At 39.0% G+C, this 19,576-nt stretch overlaps 1 protein-coding gene across 2 annotated transcripts in view; it reads left to right on the forward strand.

Moving 5' to 3' along the window:
• The first annotated feature begins 3,917 nt into the window (after window positions 1-3,917).
• Window positions 3,918-19,576, forward strand: part of LOC134852883 (uncharacterized) — a 66,263-nt gene continuing 50,604 nt past the window's right edge. For both annotated transcript variants that reach the window (XM_063868727.1, XM_063868728.1), the window contains exon 1: window positions 3,918-4,205. In XM_063868727.1, the coding sequence (XP_063724797.1) occupies window positions 3,957-4,205 (249 nt within the window). In that variant the 5' untranslated portion in view covers window positions 3,918-3,956. The remainder of the gene's footprint in view (window positions 4,206-19,576) is intronic.

Here is a 19,576-nt window from a genome sequence, read left to right on the forward strand (position 1 = left end):
ATGAACCAAATAGATAATTGACTGATTTCAGAAAAAGCTTAAGTATTTGCATAAAAACGAGGTTCAGGTTGAAAATCTGAATCGACAGCGGATGAAACTTTGTTGATAGTCGAGGAGAGGTCGTTGTTTTTATGACAAACATTTGGATTGCATTTTGCCTTTTCAATACATCGCATCAGCAGGAATGATGAAAAATTCGAGCGTGATTGGCAGTGCTGAAATTTACAGCAATATTTTTTTTTCATCCAAACACATGAAAAAAGGAAACAATAAATTTTTTATGATTTCAACACCCAAATTAGTTTAAAAGAACCAATCTAGATTCATTACGCTGCCTCGTGAAAAAAATTAATAAAAATTAATTCAAAAACAATCGCCCATAAAATTTTTAAATTAAAAACATGATAAGGATGTTGGCGATTGAATAGCATTTGCTAAAACGATTAAGTTGAACAGTAAAAAAAACTTGTTCAAAAAGTTTGCTTTCTTGCAAATCGTTGAAAAAATGTCGAATTTTTGCTAAATAAACTGAAAATAATAACTTTGAAGAATCTGAAAAAAGCTGATTGTCAAGTATTGCTTTTTATATTGAAAACCATCAAAGAAAAACAAAGATTTTCGATTTATAGAAATAACAAACAAAATATTTGTCTTATGAGGAGAAAGCGAATCGAAATAAACGACAAATTTGAGTTCAAATTTATCTTCTCCTTCTTTGATGTACTTGACGCGTCAATGAGTGTTTGACGAAAAATAGTAGCCAGTACACTCACTCATGAGAATTGTAGTGCAACCTGATTGAAAGCCTGAATTGACTGCAGTAGAAACTTTTTTTGATAGTCGAGAAGGCATCGTTGTTTTTATGACAAATGTTTTGGATTAAATTTTGCCTTTTTTTGCATCCCATCAGAAGGAAAGATAATTAAATTGAGCGTGATTGGCAGTGATGGAAATTATAGCAAAATTTTTTTCTTCTAAGCACATTGGTTCATATTTGTTATTGATATTTTTTTCCTCTATTGAATAATTGAAAACAATGAGCTTAAGAAAAGTCTGTGGAAATGTCAACAAGGTTATCCGGTTACTGTGCAAGTAGCATAGAACGTTCCGACCATAGTCTTTCAAAACAACTACAAGAATTTTCTTGAAAATCAGTGTAGTTGTTTCTGCGTGGTGTGATAAATGGTGTGATTAAAGGCATATTTCACAGTCAAATTAAAAAAACAAATTGGACAAGATTTTATGATGAAAATTGTATTAACTCAAAGTTGAATTAGAAATCGAAAAATTAAGGTTTATTTTTTTTCTCGTTAATGAGAAAACACCGCTTCCGATGATCATTTTGGTACCTGACTTTGCGTGGAAAACAAAAATCGAAAACAAGGCCGAATACAAAACTTCTCAACATTTTTCAAACTGTTGAAACAAAAACTCATGATTAAATTATTTATCAAAAGTTCAACATAACGTTAAAATCAGTAAACAGAAAAACTTTACAACCTTCCAATTTGAATAGGTTCTTCCTGTGCATTTACTGCCATCCTCATATTTTTCATATCACTTCAAAAGTTATTAAAAAAGTTGATGCGACTTAAACAGTGCGTACAAATCAAGCTGCCAATCAATCAAAATGAAAAACCTTGCTGTATGGTATATTTTGTTTCTGATGAAAAAAAAATTTCCTAGAAGAGGAAAAATTGAGCTAATTAGGTGTGTCGGTTTTCTTGGTGCTCAATGGACAATAAGCTAAAATTTACACTCTTCGCGTAGATTTTAAAACAAAAGCTAAGTTAGGTTCAAAAAAACTGTTATCAAATTCAATTTAGCTTATTGCTTGCTTTTATTAGCTCATCATATTTTTGTCTACTGTAGCCCAAGTAACGCAAATGTTAAGCAATAATTGTCTGTTAGAGCAAAGTTACAAGCACCATTTTATTCAACTGAATAAACAAAACTGATTGACTTCTGAATCCGAGCAGTTCATGATGCTTATGTGTCTAGGCTTGTCAAATCAAATTTTGCTCAAAAGCTGAAGCTTTCGTCGATTGATTTTTGATTGTGAGTGTTGGTTGCAGTCGGACAAAAAACACAATCCAGCTCAAATTGCATAAGTTCTACATCGTTGTGGAGCAAAAATCATGGACTAATTCAGAACATTGAAATTCTTCAACTTTTTGAAATAAAGTAGCTTTTAGCTGCTACTGTTCCACTATGTTTAGATAGCCACTTTTCTCAGGATTTTTCGCTTTCAAAACAATCAAATTGTTGTTGTTGTTCCGCTGGCCGACAAAATTTTTTGATTCGTTTTGATCAGTTTTTGTGGCTAATAATTACGATTGTGACCCCAGACGGTAGCTTCATTCTAGGACGAGTAGACTTTTCTGTCTAGTTTAATGCAGTGATTAAGATGGGAGATTTTTGTAAAGTTTTGTATCAAATGAAATGAATCTTGAATCGTTAAAAAGGACAAAAACAAGAACCTGTGGAAACAGTTGCGGCAAAAATTAGCGAGAAACAACGTTTCCCAAAAAAATATATGTCATTACAAAGAAAAAACTTTGGCGATATGCTTTTTAAAAAATTCATAGTGAGTTTTCATAGTTTTTCCAGAAATCTCGTGAGTTTTCTGGAAAAACAGCTTTGCTCAACAAAATAACTCAGTCTGGAATGTGGGGAAATAAGAAAAGCGGACTATGTTTATACATGCTGGATAAAATTTCATATATCGTCTGCTAATCGGCAGAAACTATAATTTTTATTAGGAAAATGGCAATATGGCGAAAAAATATAGTCGTTATGGCTATTAGTTTGACCAAACTGAATCCGCAATCTTCATCCCCTCTTCATCTCAATTGAAATTACGACTAAAACCATAACGAGGCCAAACTGTGCATTTTGCGAATTATAAGCGGGCCAAATTCAGTTTTGACGCGGAATCCAGAACGTTGCCTCTTTTCTTTGATCTTCTTTGCTGTTTTGGATTCAACAAACAAATAGTTAAAACACTGTATTGCTCAAAATTGCTCCAAAAACAGGCAACTTTGCGGGATCCACAACAAAAATTGTGGAATCGGCAACAAATTTTGCGTATTCTGCGTCAATTTGTGGAATCCAAGATCAAATTAAAAAATTCGTGTGTTTAGTAAACTTAAGCTGTCGTGGAATCCTAAATTATAAGTGGAATCCGCAGCTTGTAAGCTGAATCCGCAAATTGTCAGCGGAATCCATAAATTGTAAGCGGAATCCGCATAAAGTTGCGGAACCCACTTACTTTTGCGGAATCCGCTTACTTTTGAGGAATTCAGAACAACTACTTATATTCGATTGTTGCGGAATCCGTGACAAAGCTAATGTGCCGAAACAATTTACGTTACAGGTATTTGTACCCGGAATTCACAGAATTTTTGTAAGTGGAAGTTGCTTACATTTTGGAACATGTTTAAAGACTTGTCTCTGGAATTCAGGAACATACAGACACAAAATTGTGCAGCTATCCAATGCACCCTTTGGCCTCGTAATGACGAAAAACTCAGTTTAAAATTTTATCAATGGCAAATATTGGATATCGAAAAAAAATCCCAAGATTATTTAAAATTACGTTCTGAAAGAACTCCGAACCCTAGCAAAGTTCAGCCGGTTAGTTCTGTCATCTCCAGACTATATATTCAGAGAGGCTGAATTACAATTAGATTTTCTAGACATCTCGTTCAAATCAAATTCGCTTGTTCAAATATTATTACGAACAACAAAAACTAATATTAATGACCGATTAATTTGAAAACGTATCAAGATCATCGGCGTTCCGCAAACTCTAGGCTCTTTTAAGTTGGTTTGCTTTAAAGTTTATTCAAGTTTGTTGACAAAAAAGTCATGCTTTGTCATTCCTTGCCATAATTTTGACTTAGTAATAACTAAATAGTCAATGTTTCAATAGTAATAAGCTAATACTTTCAACAATGAAAGCTACAATGATATTACATGAAAGCTCTTCAAACATTGTTTACTTTTGCGGAGACAGAGAATTTATTGCGCATTTCAGGAAAATAAACAGCGAAAGGCAAAGGAATGCCGGTTACCCGTCGGAGAGTTTTGCCCTCGAGGATTTGGTGGCCCACTTTTTCGGGCTTCCTTCGTTGTTTTTACAAATGAAGGCTTGTCACACACCCTATCATGGTTTTACAACAGAAACGAACGTCAATGTCCAAGTAAGTGTTTCATACAAAAATTTATTTGATCTGGTTTTTTAAACTGATTTTATATCAAATCGGGAGATCATTCACGAAAAATATGAAGAGCGGAAAAAGCGGAAGAGCGGAAAAATAGGAAAAAGAGAAATCAAGTTCCTCATTTTACATTGATTGTTCTACGCTGGTTTCGAAAAAGACGGTTAGCTTTGCATAAATCAGGTTTAAATCCTGAGCCCTTTTAAGTTTTTGACCACAAAACCGCACAAGAATTGACCTCTAGTAGTCCAAAAGCCTAAACATACAAATCCACACTCTTAGTCTAAAGAAAAACTCAAGTCAGACATAATTCATATAACTTGCAAAGTCAGTGTAATCGAATCATCTCTTTTTGCTTTTTATTTGCCTTAAATTCTGCAGTATCGCCATAAAAAATATTTTTAAAAAAAGTTTAAAATAAATGTCAAGGTAGAACATTCCAAAATTAAAGTTTTTTTTAGATGACCAAAAATTCAAATGTACCAATTTCATCAGCTATAAAAACAAATCATTGAGTTGCCGATGGTCGGCCTTAGAGAAAAAACTTAAAAACAGAACCGGTCCTATCAAAGAGAAGATGGAAATAATTCTGATTGGCTTGCACTGTAAACGCTGAACGACTTTGCAACTGTAACTGAAAGTCAAACAAGTCACACGATTCGCCCCCGGGAACTGCGTATGTTCACATGTTGCAAAATACCAGCCTATCAGCATGTATGTCGAATAGTATACCTTTGTAAAAGAATATAGTTTGAATACTCGGCATTCCAACATCTGTTCACTCACATTTGCATTTTGTATCAGTGTTCACTTAGCCATATTTTTAACTGGGCGAAAATGCAAATTAATTTTCTGTAACAAATTGTATGGTTTTTAAAATTATTTGAAAACTTCGTCATTATTTTTTGCTTCTGAATGACCACCCATCAAAGCAATTAACGCATGATAATAGGCAAAAATGCTAATCGCTACAACCCCATTTTGCAAGTCAAATTATCAATTTCAGAAAATTATAACCGGTCATCAGGCCGACGGGATATCAAACTGAGTCGTGATAAAGCAACGCCAAGCCATAAATAATCTAAAAAATATTTGAAAACTTCGTCATTATTTTTTGCTTCTGAATGACCACCCATCAAAGCAATTAACGCATGATAATAGGCACAAATGCTAATCGCTACAACCCCATTTTGCAAGTCAAACTATCAATTTCAGAGAATTATAACGGCCTCAGAGGTGCCGGTCATCAGGCCGACGGGATTTCAAACCTAGTTGTGATAAAGCAACGCCAAGCCATAAATAATCTAAAAAATATTTGAAAACTTCGTCATTATTTTTTGCTTCTGAATGACCACCCATCAAAGCAATTAACGCATGATAATAGGCACAAATGCTAATCGCTAAAACCCCATTATGCAAGTCAAATGATCAATTTCAGAAAAATATAACGGCCTCAGAGGTGCCGGTCATCAGGCCGACGGGATTTCAAACCGAGTCGTGATAAAGCAACGCCAAGCCATAAATAATCTTTAAAATCCAAAAAACTGGAATAAAATGAACATTGTTATGATTAATTTTAACAGTTGTTTTTGTTTACAGATTTTGAGAACTCCATTAAAATTTGTGAAAGTCAAACATTAAAACAAATTACAACAAAATTTTTTGGGTACAAGTTATGCATTTCAATCAACTGTTTGATGTAACAAACTGGCAACGAGCGCACATTGCTCATAATCAATTACTTTGTCCTTTTTTGTCATCATTCATAAATTTTTGCAAGTAATTAATCATATTCTGTTAAAATGGATTGAAATCCGAATATTTTTCAAATCATTATAATAAATTATAATCGATTGTATTCGATTTTTAAATTTTAATCCATAAAAATGGAAGTACATCACAAAATTTGTTTTATCAAAGTATCCATTAAAAATAACTATAAGATGAGGTGGTGATGATGAAATGGTGATGTCAATTATAAATTTTCTTTAGATGACAAAAAAGTCAAATTTGCCAATTTTATCAACTATAAAAACAGATCCTTGACTTGCCAATGGTCGGTCTTAAAGAAAAACTCAAATCCTGAACCAATCCTAGGGAAGAACGAAATAACTCTGATTGGCTAACACTGTGAACGCTGAACGAATTTGCAACTGTAACTGGAAGTCAAAAAAGGGAACTGCTCTTTTGCCGCCGGGAACTGCGTATGCTCGCACTTTGCAAGGGGACCAGCCTATTAGCATGTGTACTGATTACAATACCTTTGTAAAAGAATGTAGTTTGACAATTCGGGATTCCAAGTTCTGTTTAATCACATTTGCAATTTTTATCAGTGTGCACTTAGCCAAACGTTTAAATTGGCGAAAATGAAAATTAAATTTCTGTAACAAATCGTATGGTTTTTGAGTTTTTTTGAAAACTTCGTCAATTTTTTTTTGCTTCTGAATGTACACTCATCAGAGCAATTATCGCATGCTAATAGGCACAAATGCTAATCGATACACCCCCATTTTGCAAGTCGAATAATCAATTTTAGAAAATTAAAAATGCTTCAGAGGTGCCGGACATCAGGCTGACGGGATTTCAAACCGAGTCGTAATAAAGCAACTTCAAGGCATCAATAATCTATAAAACCCAAGAAATTGGATTAAAATGAACATTGTTATGTTTAATTCACCCATTTATTGGAATATTTTAACAGTTAGTTTTGTTTACAGATTTTGAGCACTTCATTGGTTTAAAAAGTCAAAAATCAAAATATTTTAAAATGAGTTTTTTTGGGTACAGATTATGCATTTCAATCACCTGTCTGATGTAAAAACCCTTAACGAGAGCACTTAAATCATAATCGATTATATTTTTATTTTATTGTCAGTATTCATAAAACTACAAACCGATAATACTACAAATCGATAATAATCTATTAAAAATGGAGAGAAATCCGAATTTTTTTTCATATCATTATAATCCATTATAATCCGTTTTAATCAATTTTACGATGTTAACCCAAAAAAACTGGCTTAAAAGAAAAAGTTTGTTAAATAAAAATTTCCATTATAATTATTTATTATCAATAATAGTGGATTTTTTGAAAAATTACTGATAAATTTTGATTTTTATGCATATTTTGACAGTTATCTCATTTTCTGTATGTGCAATTGCTACGGATTACATTTATAATTTTTTTTCACATAAAATGTTATAATTTTACTTTTTAACTTTGTTTCAATTTGGCAGTTTTTCATTTTTTAACTATTTTTTTACCTTCGCCGTAGTAAAAAAAATTGCCCTTTGCCCACGTTTCTTCGTTGGGAAGTGGAAGTGTGGGGTAAAAACTGGGGTTGCAGATGAGGTGATGGTGATAATAGCGTGTAGGTTAAGTGGAAGGTATAACATAATTGGTTATAATCAGTTATACAAATTGAACATAATCGTTTATAGTCCTCAAAATTCTGTTTTTTCGTTAAATTTTCAATAAAATTGATAATATGGATAATGTTTTTTTACCAATAAATTCAATTATAATCGCTTTTTTCTCATAATACTCCAGTGCGGGAACGAAGCTAATCTGTAAATCGTGCCTTGTTATGAAAATTGATTAGTATGGGCTATTTTTTACTAACCATATAAGGATGAAACTAATGTCTTTGAAATACTAGAAAAAATTTAAATCTCGGCTCGAAGTCCCGTCGGCCTGCTGTCCGACTCCTATTTTGCAAGACCTAGCTAGCTTCAGTACCAAACGTGCTTTGGGGGATGGGGAATTTGAGATTTAAAGCTTCACAGAACTCGTTTTAACTGCAACCACTTAACATTGCAAACGTTGATGTACTAGTTGTAGGTTCAACTAACTACTTGGTTATGCTATTGAACCGAATCTGCTCTTGGACCATTCTGCTCAGATTCCATCTTGAATAGCTTGTCTTTCAATGGCTATCTTGAATTTATGATGCTATTGCCTTGCTAAAATGTTAGACATACTTTTTCATTTATCAAGGAAATTGTATGTCCTGAGTTTTTTGATATCACGTTAATTTTTCAAATTGTTCCAAAATAAACAAAATTCCAAATTAAACAAAATTGAACAAAAGATCGACAAAATTTTTAAAACTTTTTTGAAAATCCGCCCCTCAAGAAAATCCTAGATCCGCCACTGCCCCACAAAACTACTTATTGAACAATTTTAGATATATCAGTTTAGTCAGTCTGAGCATGTGTTGTTGCTCTTTTCTTCAATATATTTTCCACTCAAAATCAAGTATCATAAACAATCATGGATACGATCGAGTGAACGATCAAGTGATATATCATATTTAAATCGTGATTTTAAAAAATTTAGATTTTTTTTGGCCTTATTCCGAGCGGATAAAGGCGAGCGAGCAAGCTTACTGACTTATGCTTGAATTAAACTGCAAAAACTTACATACTAGTTATTTACTAGACTTACATTAACTTACACTTTAAATTTTCAAAAAATTGCTGTAAAAAAATTTAAAAGATTTTTTTTTGTTTTTCTAGTCATTTTCTATAAAAATGTGTTGCTCAATTTGATGCAAATGTTCTACAGTTTAACTACAAAAGAAAATATGTATTTCTAACAAAAGAAAGAAATATCGTTTCTGTACAGAAAACACGTGATGTAAACACGTCTGTAAGTACGTCTGTACAGAATTACGTCAGTTATAGCCATGTCTGACTCAGGTATAGTCTTGTCTGACCAGGTGCAGTCATGTCTGACTCAGGTATAGGCATGTCTGACTCAGGTATAGTCAGGTCTGACTCAGATATAGTCATGTCTGACCGGGTGTAGTCATGTCTGACCAGGTATAGTCATGTCTGACTCAGGTATAGTCATGTCTGACCAGGTGCAGTCATGTTTGACTCAGACATAGTCATGTCTGACCAGGTGTAGTCATGTCTGACCAGGTATAGTCATGTCTGACTCAGGTATAGTCATTTCTGACCAGGTGCAGTCATGTCTGACTCAGGCATAGTCATGTCTGACCAGGTGTAGTCATATCTGACCAGGTATAGTCATGTCTGAATAGGTAAAGTTATATCAAACTTAGGTATAGTCATGTCTGACCAGGTATAGTCATGACTGACTCAGGTATAGTCATGTCTGACTCAGGTATAGTCGTGTTTGACTCAGGTGTAGTCATGTCTGACAAGGTATAGTCATGTCTGACCAGGTATAGTCATTTCTGACTCAGGTATAGTCATGTCTGACCAGGTATAGTCATGTCTGACTCAGGTATAGTCATCTCTGATTCATGTATAGTCATTAGTGACCAGGCGCAGTCATGTCGGACTCAGTTATAGTTATGTCTGACTCAGGTATTGAAAAGTCTGACCAGGTATAGTCATGTCTGAGCAGGTATAGACATGTCCGACTCAGGTATAGTCAAGTCTGACTCAGGTATAGTCTTGTCTGACCAGGTGCAGTCATGTCTGACTCAGGTATAGTCATGTCTGACTCAGGTATAGTCATGTCTGACCAGGTGTAGTCATGTCTGACCAGGTAAAGTCACGTCTGACCAGGTATAGTCATGTCTGACTCAAGTATAGTCATGTCTGACCAGGTGCAGTCATTTCTGACTCAGGTTTAGTCATGTCTGACTAAGTTATAGGCATTTCTGACCAGGTGCAGTCATGTCTGACTCAGGTATAGTCAAGTCTGACTCAGTTATAGTCATGTCTGACTCAGGTATAGTCATGTCTGACCAGGTGCAGTCATGTTTGACTCAGATATAGTCATGTCTGACCAGGTGTAGTGATGTCTGACCAGGTATAGTCATGTCTGACTCAGGTATAGTCATGTCTGACCAGGTGCAGTCATGTCTGACTCAGGCATAGTCATGTCTGACCAGGTGTAGTCATATCTGACCAGGTATAGTCATGTCTGAACAGGTATAGTTATATCTAACTCAGGTATAGTCATGTCTGACCAGGTATAGTCATGACTGACTCAGGTATAGTCATGTCTGACTCAGGTATATTCATGTTTGACTCAGGTTTAGTCATGTCTGACCAGGTATAGTCATGTCTGACCAGGTATAGTCATATCTGACTCAGGTATAGTCATCTCTGATTCATGTATAGTCATTAGTGACCAGGCGCAGTCATGTCGGACTCAGGTATAGTTATGTCGGACTCAGGTATAGAAAAGTCTGACCAGGTGTAGTCATGTCTGACCAGGTATAGTCATGTCTGAGCAGGTATAGACATGTCCGACTCAGGTATAGTCAAGTCTGACTCAGGTATAGTCATGTCTGACCAGATGCAGTCATGTGTAACTCAGGTATAGTCATGTCTGACTCAGGTATAGTCATGTCTGACCAGGTGTAGTCATGTCTGACTAGATAAAGTCACGTCTGACCAGGTATAGTCATGTCTGACTCAGGTATAGTCATGTCTGACCAGGTGCAGTCATTTCTGACTCAGGTGTAGTCATGTCTGACTAAGTTATAGGCATTTCTGACCAGGTGCAGTCATGTCTGACTCAGGTATAGTCAAGTCTGACTCAGGTATAGTCATGTCTGACCAGGTATAGTCATGTCTGACCAAGTGTAGTCATGTCTGACTAGGTATAGTCATGTCTGACTGGGTTTAATCATGTCAGACCAGGTATAGTCAAATCTGACTCAGGTATAGTCGTGTCTGACCAGGTGCAGTCATGTCTGACTCGGGTATAGTCATGTCTGACTCACGTATAGTCATATCTGATCAGGTGTAGTCATGTCTGACCAGGTATAGTCATGTCTGACCAAGTATAGTCTTGTCTGACTCAGGTATAGTCAGGTCTGACCAGGTTTAGTCATTGCTGACTCAGGTATAGTTATGTCTGACTCATGTATAGTCATTACTGACCAGGCACAACCATGTCTGACTCAGGTATAGTCATGTCTGACCAGGTGTAGTCATGTCTGACCAGGTATAGTCATGTCTGACTCAGGTATAGTCATGATGACTCATGTATAGTCATTACTGACCAAGCGCAGTCATGTCTGACTCAGGTATAGTCAAGTCTGACTCAGGTCTATAGATGTCTGACCAGGTATAGTCACGTCTGACTCAGGTATAGACATGCCTGACCAGGTGTAGCCATGTCTGACAAGGTAAAGTCATGTCTGACCAGGTGCAGTTATGTCTGACTCAGGTATAGTCATGTCTGACTCAGGTATAGTCATGTGTGACCAAGTGTAGTCATGTCTGACCAGGTTTAGTCATGTCTGACCAGGTGCAGTCATGTCTGACTCAGACATAGTCTTGTCTGACTCAGTTATAGTCATGTCTGACCAGGTATAGTCATGTCTGACTCAAGTATAGTCATGTCTGACTCATGTATAGTCATTACTGACCAGGCGCAGTCATGTCTGACTCAGGTATAGCATGTCTGACCAGGTGTAGTCATGTCTGACCAGATATAGTCATGTCTGACTCAGGTTTAGTCATGTCTGACTCATGTATAGTCATGTCTGACCAGGTATAGTCATGTCTGACTCAGGTATTGTCAAGTCTGACTCATGTATAGTCATGTCTGACACCAGGTGTAGTCATGTCTGACCAGGTATAGTCATGTTTGACCAGGTATAGTCATGTCTGATTCAGGTATGGTCATGTCTGACCAGGTGCAGTCATGTCTGACTCAGGTATAGTCATGTCTGACTCATGTATAGTCATGTCTGACCAGTTGTAGTCATGTCTGACCAGGTATAGTCAAGTTTGACCAGGTATAGTCATGTCTGACCAGGTGTAGTCATATCTGACCAAAAATAGTCATGTCTGACCAGGTATAGTCTTGTCTGACTCAAGTATAGTCAAGTCTGACCAGGTGCAGTCATATCTGACTCAGGTATAGTCATGTCTGACCAGGTATAGTCATGTCTGACTCAGGTATAGTCATCTCTGATTCATGTATAGTCATTAGTGACCAGGCGCAGTCATGTCGGACTCAGTTATAGTTATGTCTGACTCAGGTATAGAAAAGTCTGACCAGGTATAGTCATGTCTGACCAGGTATAGTCATATCTGACTCAGGTATAGTCATGTCTGACCAGGTATAGTCATGTCTGACTCAGGTATAGTCATCTCTGATTCATGTATAGTCATTAGTGACCAGGCGCAGTCATGTCGGACTCAGTTATAGTTATGTCTGACTCAGGTATAGAAAAGTCTGACCAGGTATAGTCAAGTCTGAGCAGGTATAGACATGTCCGACTCAGGTATAGTCAAGTCTGACTCGGGTATAGTCTTGTCTGACCAGGTGCAGTCATGTCTGACTCAGGTATAGTCATGTCTGACTCAGGTATAGTCATGTCTGACCAGGTGTAGTCATGTCTGACCAGGTAAAGTCACGTCTGACCAGGTATAGTCATGTCTGACTCAAGTATAGTCATGTCTGACCAGGTGCAGTCATTTCTGACTCAGGTTTAGTCATGTCTGACTAAGTTATAGGCATTTCTGACCAGGTGCAGTCATGTCTGACTCAGGTATAGTCAAGTCTGACTCAGTTATAGTCATGTCTGACTCAGGTATAGTCATGTCTGACCAGGTGCAGTCATGTTTGACTCAGATATAGTCATGTCTGACCAAGTGTAGTGATGTCTGACCAGGTGCAGTCATGTCTGACTCAGGCATAGTCATGTCTGACCAGGTGTAGTCATATCTGACCAGGTATAGTCATGTCTGAACAGGTATAGTTATATCTAACTCAGGTATAGTCATGTCTGACCAGGTATAGTCATGACTGACTCAGGTATAGTCATGTCTGACTCAGGTATATTCATGTTTGACTCAGATTTAGTCATGTCTGACCAGGTATAGTCATGTCTGACCAGGTATAGTCATATCTGACTCAGGTATAGTCATCTCTGATTCATGTATAGTCATTAGTGACCAGGCGCAGTCATGTCGGACTCAGGTATAGTTATGTCGGACTCAGGTATAGAAAAGTGTGACCAGGTGTAGTCATGTCTGACCAGGTATAGTCATGTCTGTGCAGGTATAGACATGTCCGACTCAGGTATAGTCAAGTCTGACTCAGGTATAGTCATGTCTGACCAGATGCAGTCATGTGTGACTCAGGTATAGTCATGTCTGACTCAGGTATAGTCATGTCTGACCAGGTTTAGTCATGTCTGACTAGATAAAGTCACGTCTGACCAGGTATAGTCATGTCTGACTCAGGTAGAGTCATGTCTGACCAGGTGCAGTCATTTCTGACTCAGGTGTAGTCATGTCTGACTAAGTTATAGGCATTTCTGACCAGGTGCAGTCATGTCTGACTCAGGTATAGTCAAGTCTGACTCAGGTATAGTCATGTCTGACCAGGTATAGTCATGTCTGACCAAGTGTAGTCATGTCTGATTAGATATAGTCATGTCTGACTGGGTTTAATCATGTCAGACCAGGTATAGTCAAATCTGACTCAGGTATAGTCGTGTCTGACCAGGTGCAGTCCTGTCTGACTCGGGTATAGTCATGTCTGACTCACGTATAGTCATATCTGATCAGGTGTAGTCATGTCTGACCAGGTATAGACAAGTCTGACCAAGTATAGTCTTGTCTGACTCAGGTATAGTCAGGTCTGACCAGGTTTAGTCATTGCTGACTCAGGTATAGTCATGTCTGACTCATGTATAGTCATTACTGACCAGGCACAACCATGTCTGACTCAGGTATAGTCATGTCTGACCAGGTGTAGTCATGTCTGACCAGGTATAGTCATGTCTGACTCAGGTATAGTCATGATGACTCATGTATAGTCATTACTGACCAAGCGCAGTCATGTCTGACTCAGGTATAGTCAAGTCTGACTCAGGTATATAGATGTCTGACCAGGTATAGTCACGTCTGACTCAGGTATAGACATGCCTGACCAGGTGTAGCCATGTCTGACAAGGTAAAGTCATGTCTGACCAGGTGCAGTTATGTCTGACTCAGGTATAGTCATGTCTGACTCAGGTATAGTCATGTGTGACCAAGTGTAGTCATGTCTGACCAGGTTTAGTCATGTCTGACCAGGTGCAGTCATGTCTGACTCAGACATAGTCTTGTCTGACTCAGTTATAGTCATGTCTGACCAGGTATAGTCATGTCTGACTCAAGTATAGTCATGTCTGACTCATGTATAGTCATTACTGACCAGGCGCAGTCATGTCTGACTCAGGTATAGCATGTCTGACCAGGTGTAGTCATGTCTGACCAGATATAGTCATGTCTGACTCAGGTTTAGTCATGTCTGACTCATGTATAGTCATGTCTGACCAGGTATAGTCATGTATGACTCAGGTATTGTCAAGTCTGACTCATGTATAGTCATGTCTGACACCAGGTGTAGTCATGTCTGACCAGGTATAGTCATGTTTGACCAGGTATAGTCATGTCTGATTCAGGTATGGTCATGTCTGACCAGGTGCAGTCATGTCTGACTCAGGTATAGTCATGTCTGACTCATGTATAGTCATGTCTGACCAGGTGTAGTCATGTCTGACCAGGTATAGTCATGTTTGACCAGGTATAGTCATGTCTGACCAGGTGTAGTCATATCTGACCAAAAATAGTCATGTCTGACCAGGTATAGTCTTGTCTGACTCAAGTATAGTCAAGTCTGACCAGGTGCAGTCATGTCTGACCAGGTTTAGTCATGTCTGACTCAGGTATAGTCATGTCTGACTCATGTATAGTCATTACTGACCAGGCACAGTCATGTCTGACTCAGGTATAGTCATGTCTGACCAGGTGTAGTCATGTCTGACCAGGTATAGTCATGTCTGACTCAGGTATAGTCATGATGACTCATGTATAGTCATTACTGACCAAGCGCAGTCATGTCTGACTCGGGTATAGTCAAATCTGACTCAAGTATAAAGATGTCTGACCAGGTATAGTCACGTCTGACTCAGGTATAGACATGCCTGACCAGGTGTAGCCATGTCTGACAAGGTATAGTCAAGTGTGACCAGATGTAGTCATGTCTGACTCAGGTATAGTCATGTCTGACTCAGGTTTAGATATGTCTGACCAAGTGTAGTCATGTCTGTCTCAGGTATAGTCATGTGTGACCAAGCGTAGTCATGTCTGACCAGGTTTAGTCATGTCTGACCAGGTGCAGTCATGTCTGACTCAGGTATAGTCTTGTCTGACTCAGGTAAAGTCATGTCTTACCAGGTATATTCATGTCTGACTCAAGTATAGTCATGTCTGACTCATGTATAGTCATTACTGACCAGGCGCAGTCATGTCTGACTCAGGTATAGTCATATCTGACTCAGGTATAGTCATGTCTGACCAGGTGTAGTCATGTCTGACCAGATATAGTCATGTCTGACTCAGGTATAGTCATGTCTGACTCATGTATAGTCATGTCTGACCAGGTATAGTCATGTCTGACTCAGGTATAGTCATGTCTGACTCATGTATAGTCATGTCTGACCAGGTGTAGTCACATCTGACCAGGTATAGTCAAGTTTGACCAGGTATAGTCATGTCTGATTCAGGTATGGTCATGTCTGACCAGGCGCAGTCATGTCTGACTCAGGTATAGTCAGGTCTGACTCAGTTATAGTCATGTCTGACCAGGTGCAGTCATGTCTGACCAGGTATAGTCATGTCTGACCAGGTATAGTTTTATCTGACTCATGTATAGTCCTGTCTGACCAGGTGCAGTCATGTCTGGCCAGGTATAGCCATGTCTGACTCAGGTATAGTCATGTCTGACTCATGTATAGTCATTACTGACCAGGCGCAGTCATGTCTGACTCAGGTATAGTCATGTCTGACCAGGTGTGGTAATGTCTGACCAGATATAGTCAAGTCTGACTCAGGTATAGTCATGTCTGACTCATGTATAGTCATTACTGACCAGGCGCAGTCATGTCTGACTCAGGTATAGTCAAGTCTGACTCAGGTATAGACATGTCTGACCAGGTATAGTCATGTCTGACTCAGGTATAGACATGTCTGACCAGGTGTAGTCATGTCTAACCAGGTGTAGTCATGTCTGACCAGATATAGTCATGTCTGACTCATGTATAGTCATTACTGACCAGGCGCAGTCATGTCTGACTCAGGTATAGTCAAGTCTGACTCAGATATAGACATGTCTTACCAGTTATTGTCATGTCTGACTCAGGTATAGACATGTCTGACCAGGTATAGTCATGTCTGACCAGGTGTAGTCATGTCTGACCAGATATAGTCATGTCTGACTCAGGTATAGTCATGTCTGACTCATGTATAGTCATGTTTGACCAGGTATAGTCATGTCTGACTCATGTATAGTCATTACTGACCAGGCGCAGTCATGTCTGACTCAGGTATAGTCATATCTGACTCAGGTATAGTCATGTCTGACCAGGTGTAGTCATGTCTGACCAGATATAGTCATGTCTGACTCAGGTATAGTCATGTCTGACTCATGTATAGTCATGTCTGACCAGGTATAGTCATGTCTGACTCAGGTATAGTCATGTCTGACTCATGTATGGTCATGTCTGACCAGGTGTAGTCACATCTGACCAGGTATAGTCAAGTTTGACCAGGTATAGTCATGTCTAATTCAGGTATGGTCATGTCTGACCAGGCGCAGTCATGTCTGACTCAGATATAGTCAGGTCTGACTCAGTTATAGTCATGTCTGACCAGGTGCAGTCATGTCTGACCAGGTATAGTCATGTCTGACCAGGTATAGTTTTATCTGACTCATGTATAGTCCTGTCTGACCAGGTGCAGTCATGTCTGGCCAGGTATAGCCATGTCTGACTCATGTATAGTCATTACTGACCAGGCGCAGTCATGTCTGACTCAGGTATAGTCATGTCTGACCTGGTGTAGTAATGTCTGACCAGATATAGTCAAGTCTGACTCAGGTATAGTCATGTCTGACTCATGTATAGTCATTACTGACCAGGCGCAGTCATGTCTGACTCAGGTATAGTCAAGTCTGACTCAGGTATAGACATGTCTGACCAGGTATAGTCATGTCTGACTCAGGTATAGACATGTCTAACCAGGTGTAGTCATGTCTGACCAGATATAGTCATGTCTGACTCAGGTATAGTCATGTCTGACTCATGTATAGTCATGTCTGACCAGGTATAGTCATGTCTGACTCAGGTATAGTCATGTCTGACTCATGTATAGTCATGTCTGACCAGGTGTAGTCACATCTGACCAGGTATAGTCAATTTTGACCAGGTATAGTCATGTCTGATTCAGGTATGGTCATGTCTGACCAGGCGCAGTCATGTCTGACTCAGGTATAGTCAGGTCTGACTCAGTTATAGTCCTGTCTGACCACGTGCAGTCATGTCTGGCCAGGTATAGTCATGTCTGACTCAGGTATAGTCATGTCTGACTCATGTATAGTCATTACTGACCAGGCGCAGTCATGTCTGACTCAGGTATAGTCATGTCTGACCAGGTGTAGTAATGTCTGACCAGATATAGTCAAGTCTGACTCAGGTATAGTCATGTCTGACTCATGTATAGTCATTACTGACCAGGCGCAGTCATGTCTGACTCAGGTATAGTCATGTCTGACTCAGGTATAGACATGTCTGACCAGGTGTAGTCATGTCTAACCAGGTGTAGTCATGTCTGACCAGGTGTAGTCATGTCTAACCAGGTGTAGTCATGTCTGACCAGATATAGTCATGTCTGACTCAGGTATAGTCATGTCTGACTCATGTATAGTCATGTCTGACCAGGTATAGTCAGGTCTGACTCAGTTATAGTCCTGTCTGACCACGTGCAGTCATGTCTGGCCAGGTATAGTCATGTCTGACTCAGGTATAGTCATGTCTGACTCATGTATAGTCATTACTGACCAGGCGCAGTCATGTCTGACTCAGGTATAGTCATGTCTGACCAGGTGTAGTAATGTCTGACCAGATATAGTCAAGTCTGACTCAGGTATAGTCATGTCTGACTCATGTATAGTCATTACTGACCAGGCGCAGTCATGTCTGACTCAGGTATAGTCATGTCTGACTCAGGTATAGACATGTCTGACCAGGTATAGTCATGTCTGACTAGGTATAGACATGTCTGACCAGGTGTAGTCATGTCTAACCAGGTGTAGTCATGTCTGACCAGATATAGTCATGTCTGACTCAGGTATAGTCATGTCTGACTCATGTATAGTCATGTCTGACCAGGTATAGTCATGTCTGACTCAGGTATAGTCATGTCTGACTCATGTATAGTCATGTCTGACCAGGTGTAGTCACATCTGACCAGGTATAGTCAATTTTGACCAGGTATAGTCATGTCTGATTCAGGTATGGTCATGTCTGACCAGGCGCAGTCATGTCTGACTCAGGTATAGTCAGGTCTGACTCAGTTATAGTCCTGTCTGACCACGTGCAGTCATGTCTGGCCAGGTATAGTCATGTCTGACTCAGGTATAGTCATGTCTGACTCATGTATAGTCATTACTGACCAGGCGCAGTCATGTCTGACTCAGGTATAGTCATGTCTGACCAGGTGTAGTAATGTCTGACCAGATATAGTCAAGTCTGACTCAGGTATAGTCATGTCTGACTCATGTATAGTCATTACTGACCAGGCGCAGTCATGTCTGACTCAGGTATAGTCAAGTCTGACTCAGGTATAGACATGTCTGACCAGGTATAGTCATGTCTGACTCAGGTATAGACATGTCTGACCAGTTGCAGTCATGTCTGACTCAGGTATAGTCATGTCTGACCAGGTATAGTTTTATCTGACTCAGGTATAGTCATGTCTGACCAGGTGCAGTCATGTCTGGCCAGGTATAGTCATGTCTGACTCAGATATAGTCATTTCTGACCAAGTGTAGTAATGTCTGACTCAGGTATAGTCATGTGTGACCAAATGTAGTCATGTCTGACCAGGTATAGTCATGTCTGACCAGGTGTAGTCATGTCTGACCAGGTATAGTCATGTCTGACTCCGGTATAGTCACGATGACTCATGTATAGTCATTACTGACCAAGCGCAGTCATGTCTGACTCAGGTATAGTCAAATCTGACTCAAGTATAAAGATGTCTGACCAGGTATAGTCACGTCTGACTCAGGTAAAGACATGCCTGACCAGGTGTAGCCATGTCTGACCAAGTGTAGTCATGTCTGTCTCAGGTATAGTCATGCGTGACCAAGTGTAGTCATGTCTGACCAGGTTTAGTCATGTCTGACCAGGTGCAGTCATGTCTGACTCAGGTATAGTCTTGTCTGACTCAGGTATAGTCATGTCTGACTCAGGTTTAGTCATGTCTGACCAAGTGTAGTCATGTCTGTCTCAGGTATAGTCATGCGTGACCAAGTGTAGTCATGTCTGACCAGGTTTAGTCATGTCTGACCAGGTGCA

The sequence above is a fragment of the Symsagittifera roscoffensis genome, chromosome 8 (genome assembly GCF_963678635.1).
Source record: "Symsagittifera roscoffensis chromosome 8, txSymRosc1.1, whole genome shotgun sequence".
Lineage (NCBI taxonomy): Eukaryota > Metazoa > Xenacoelomorpha > Acoela > Convolutidae > Symsagittifera > Symsagittifera roscoffensis.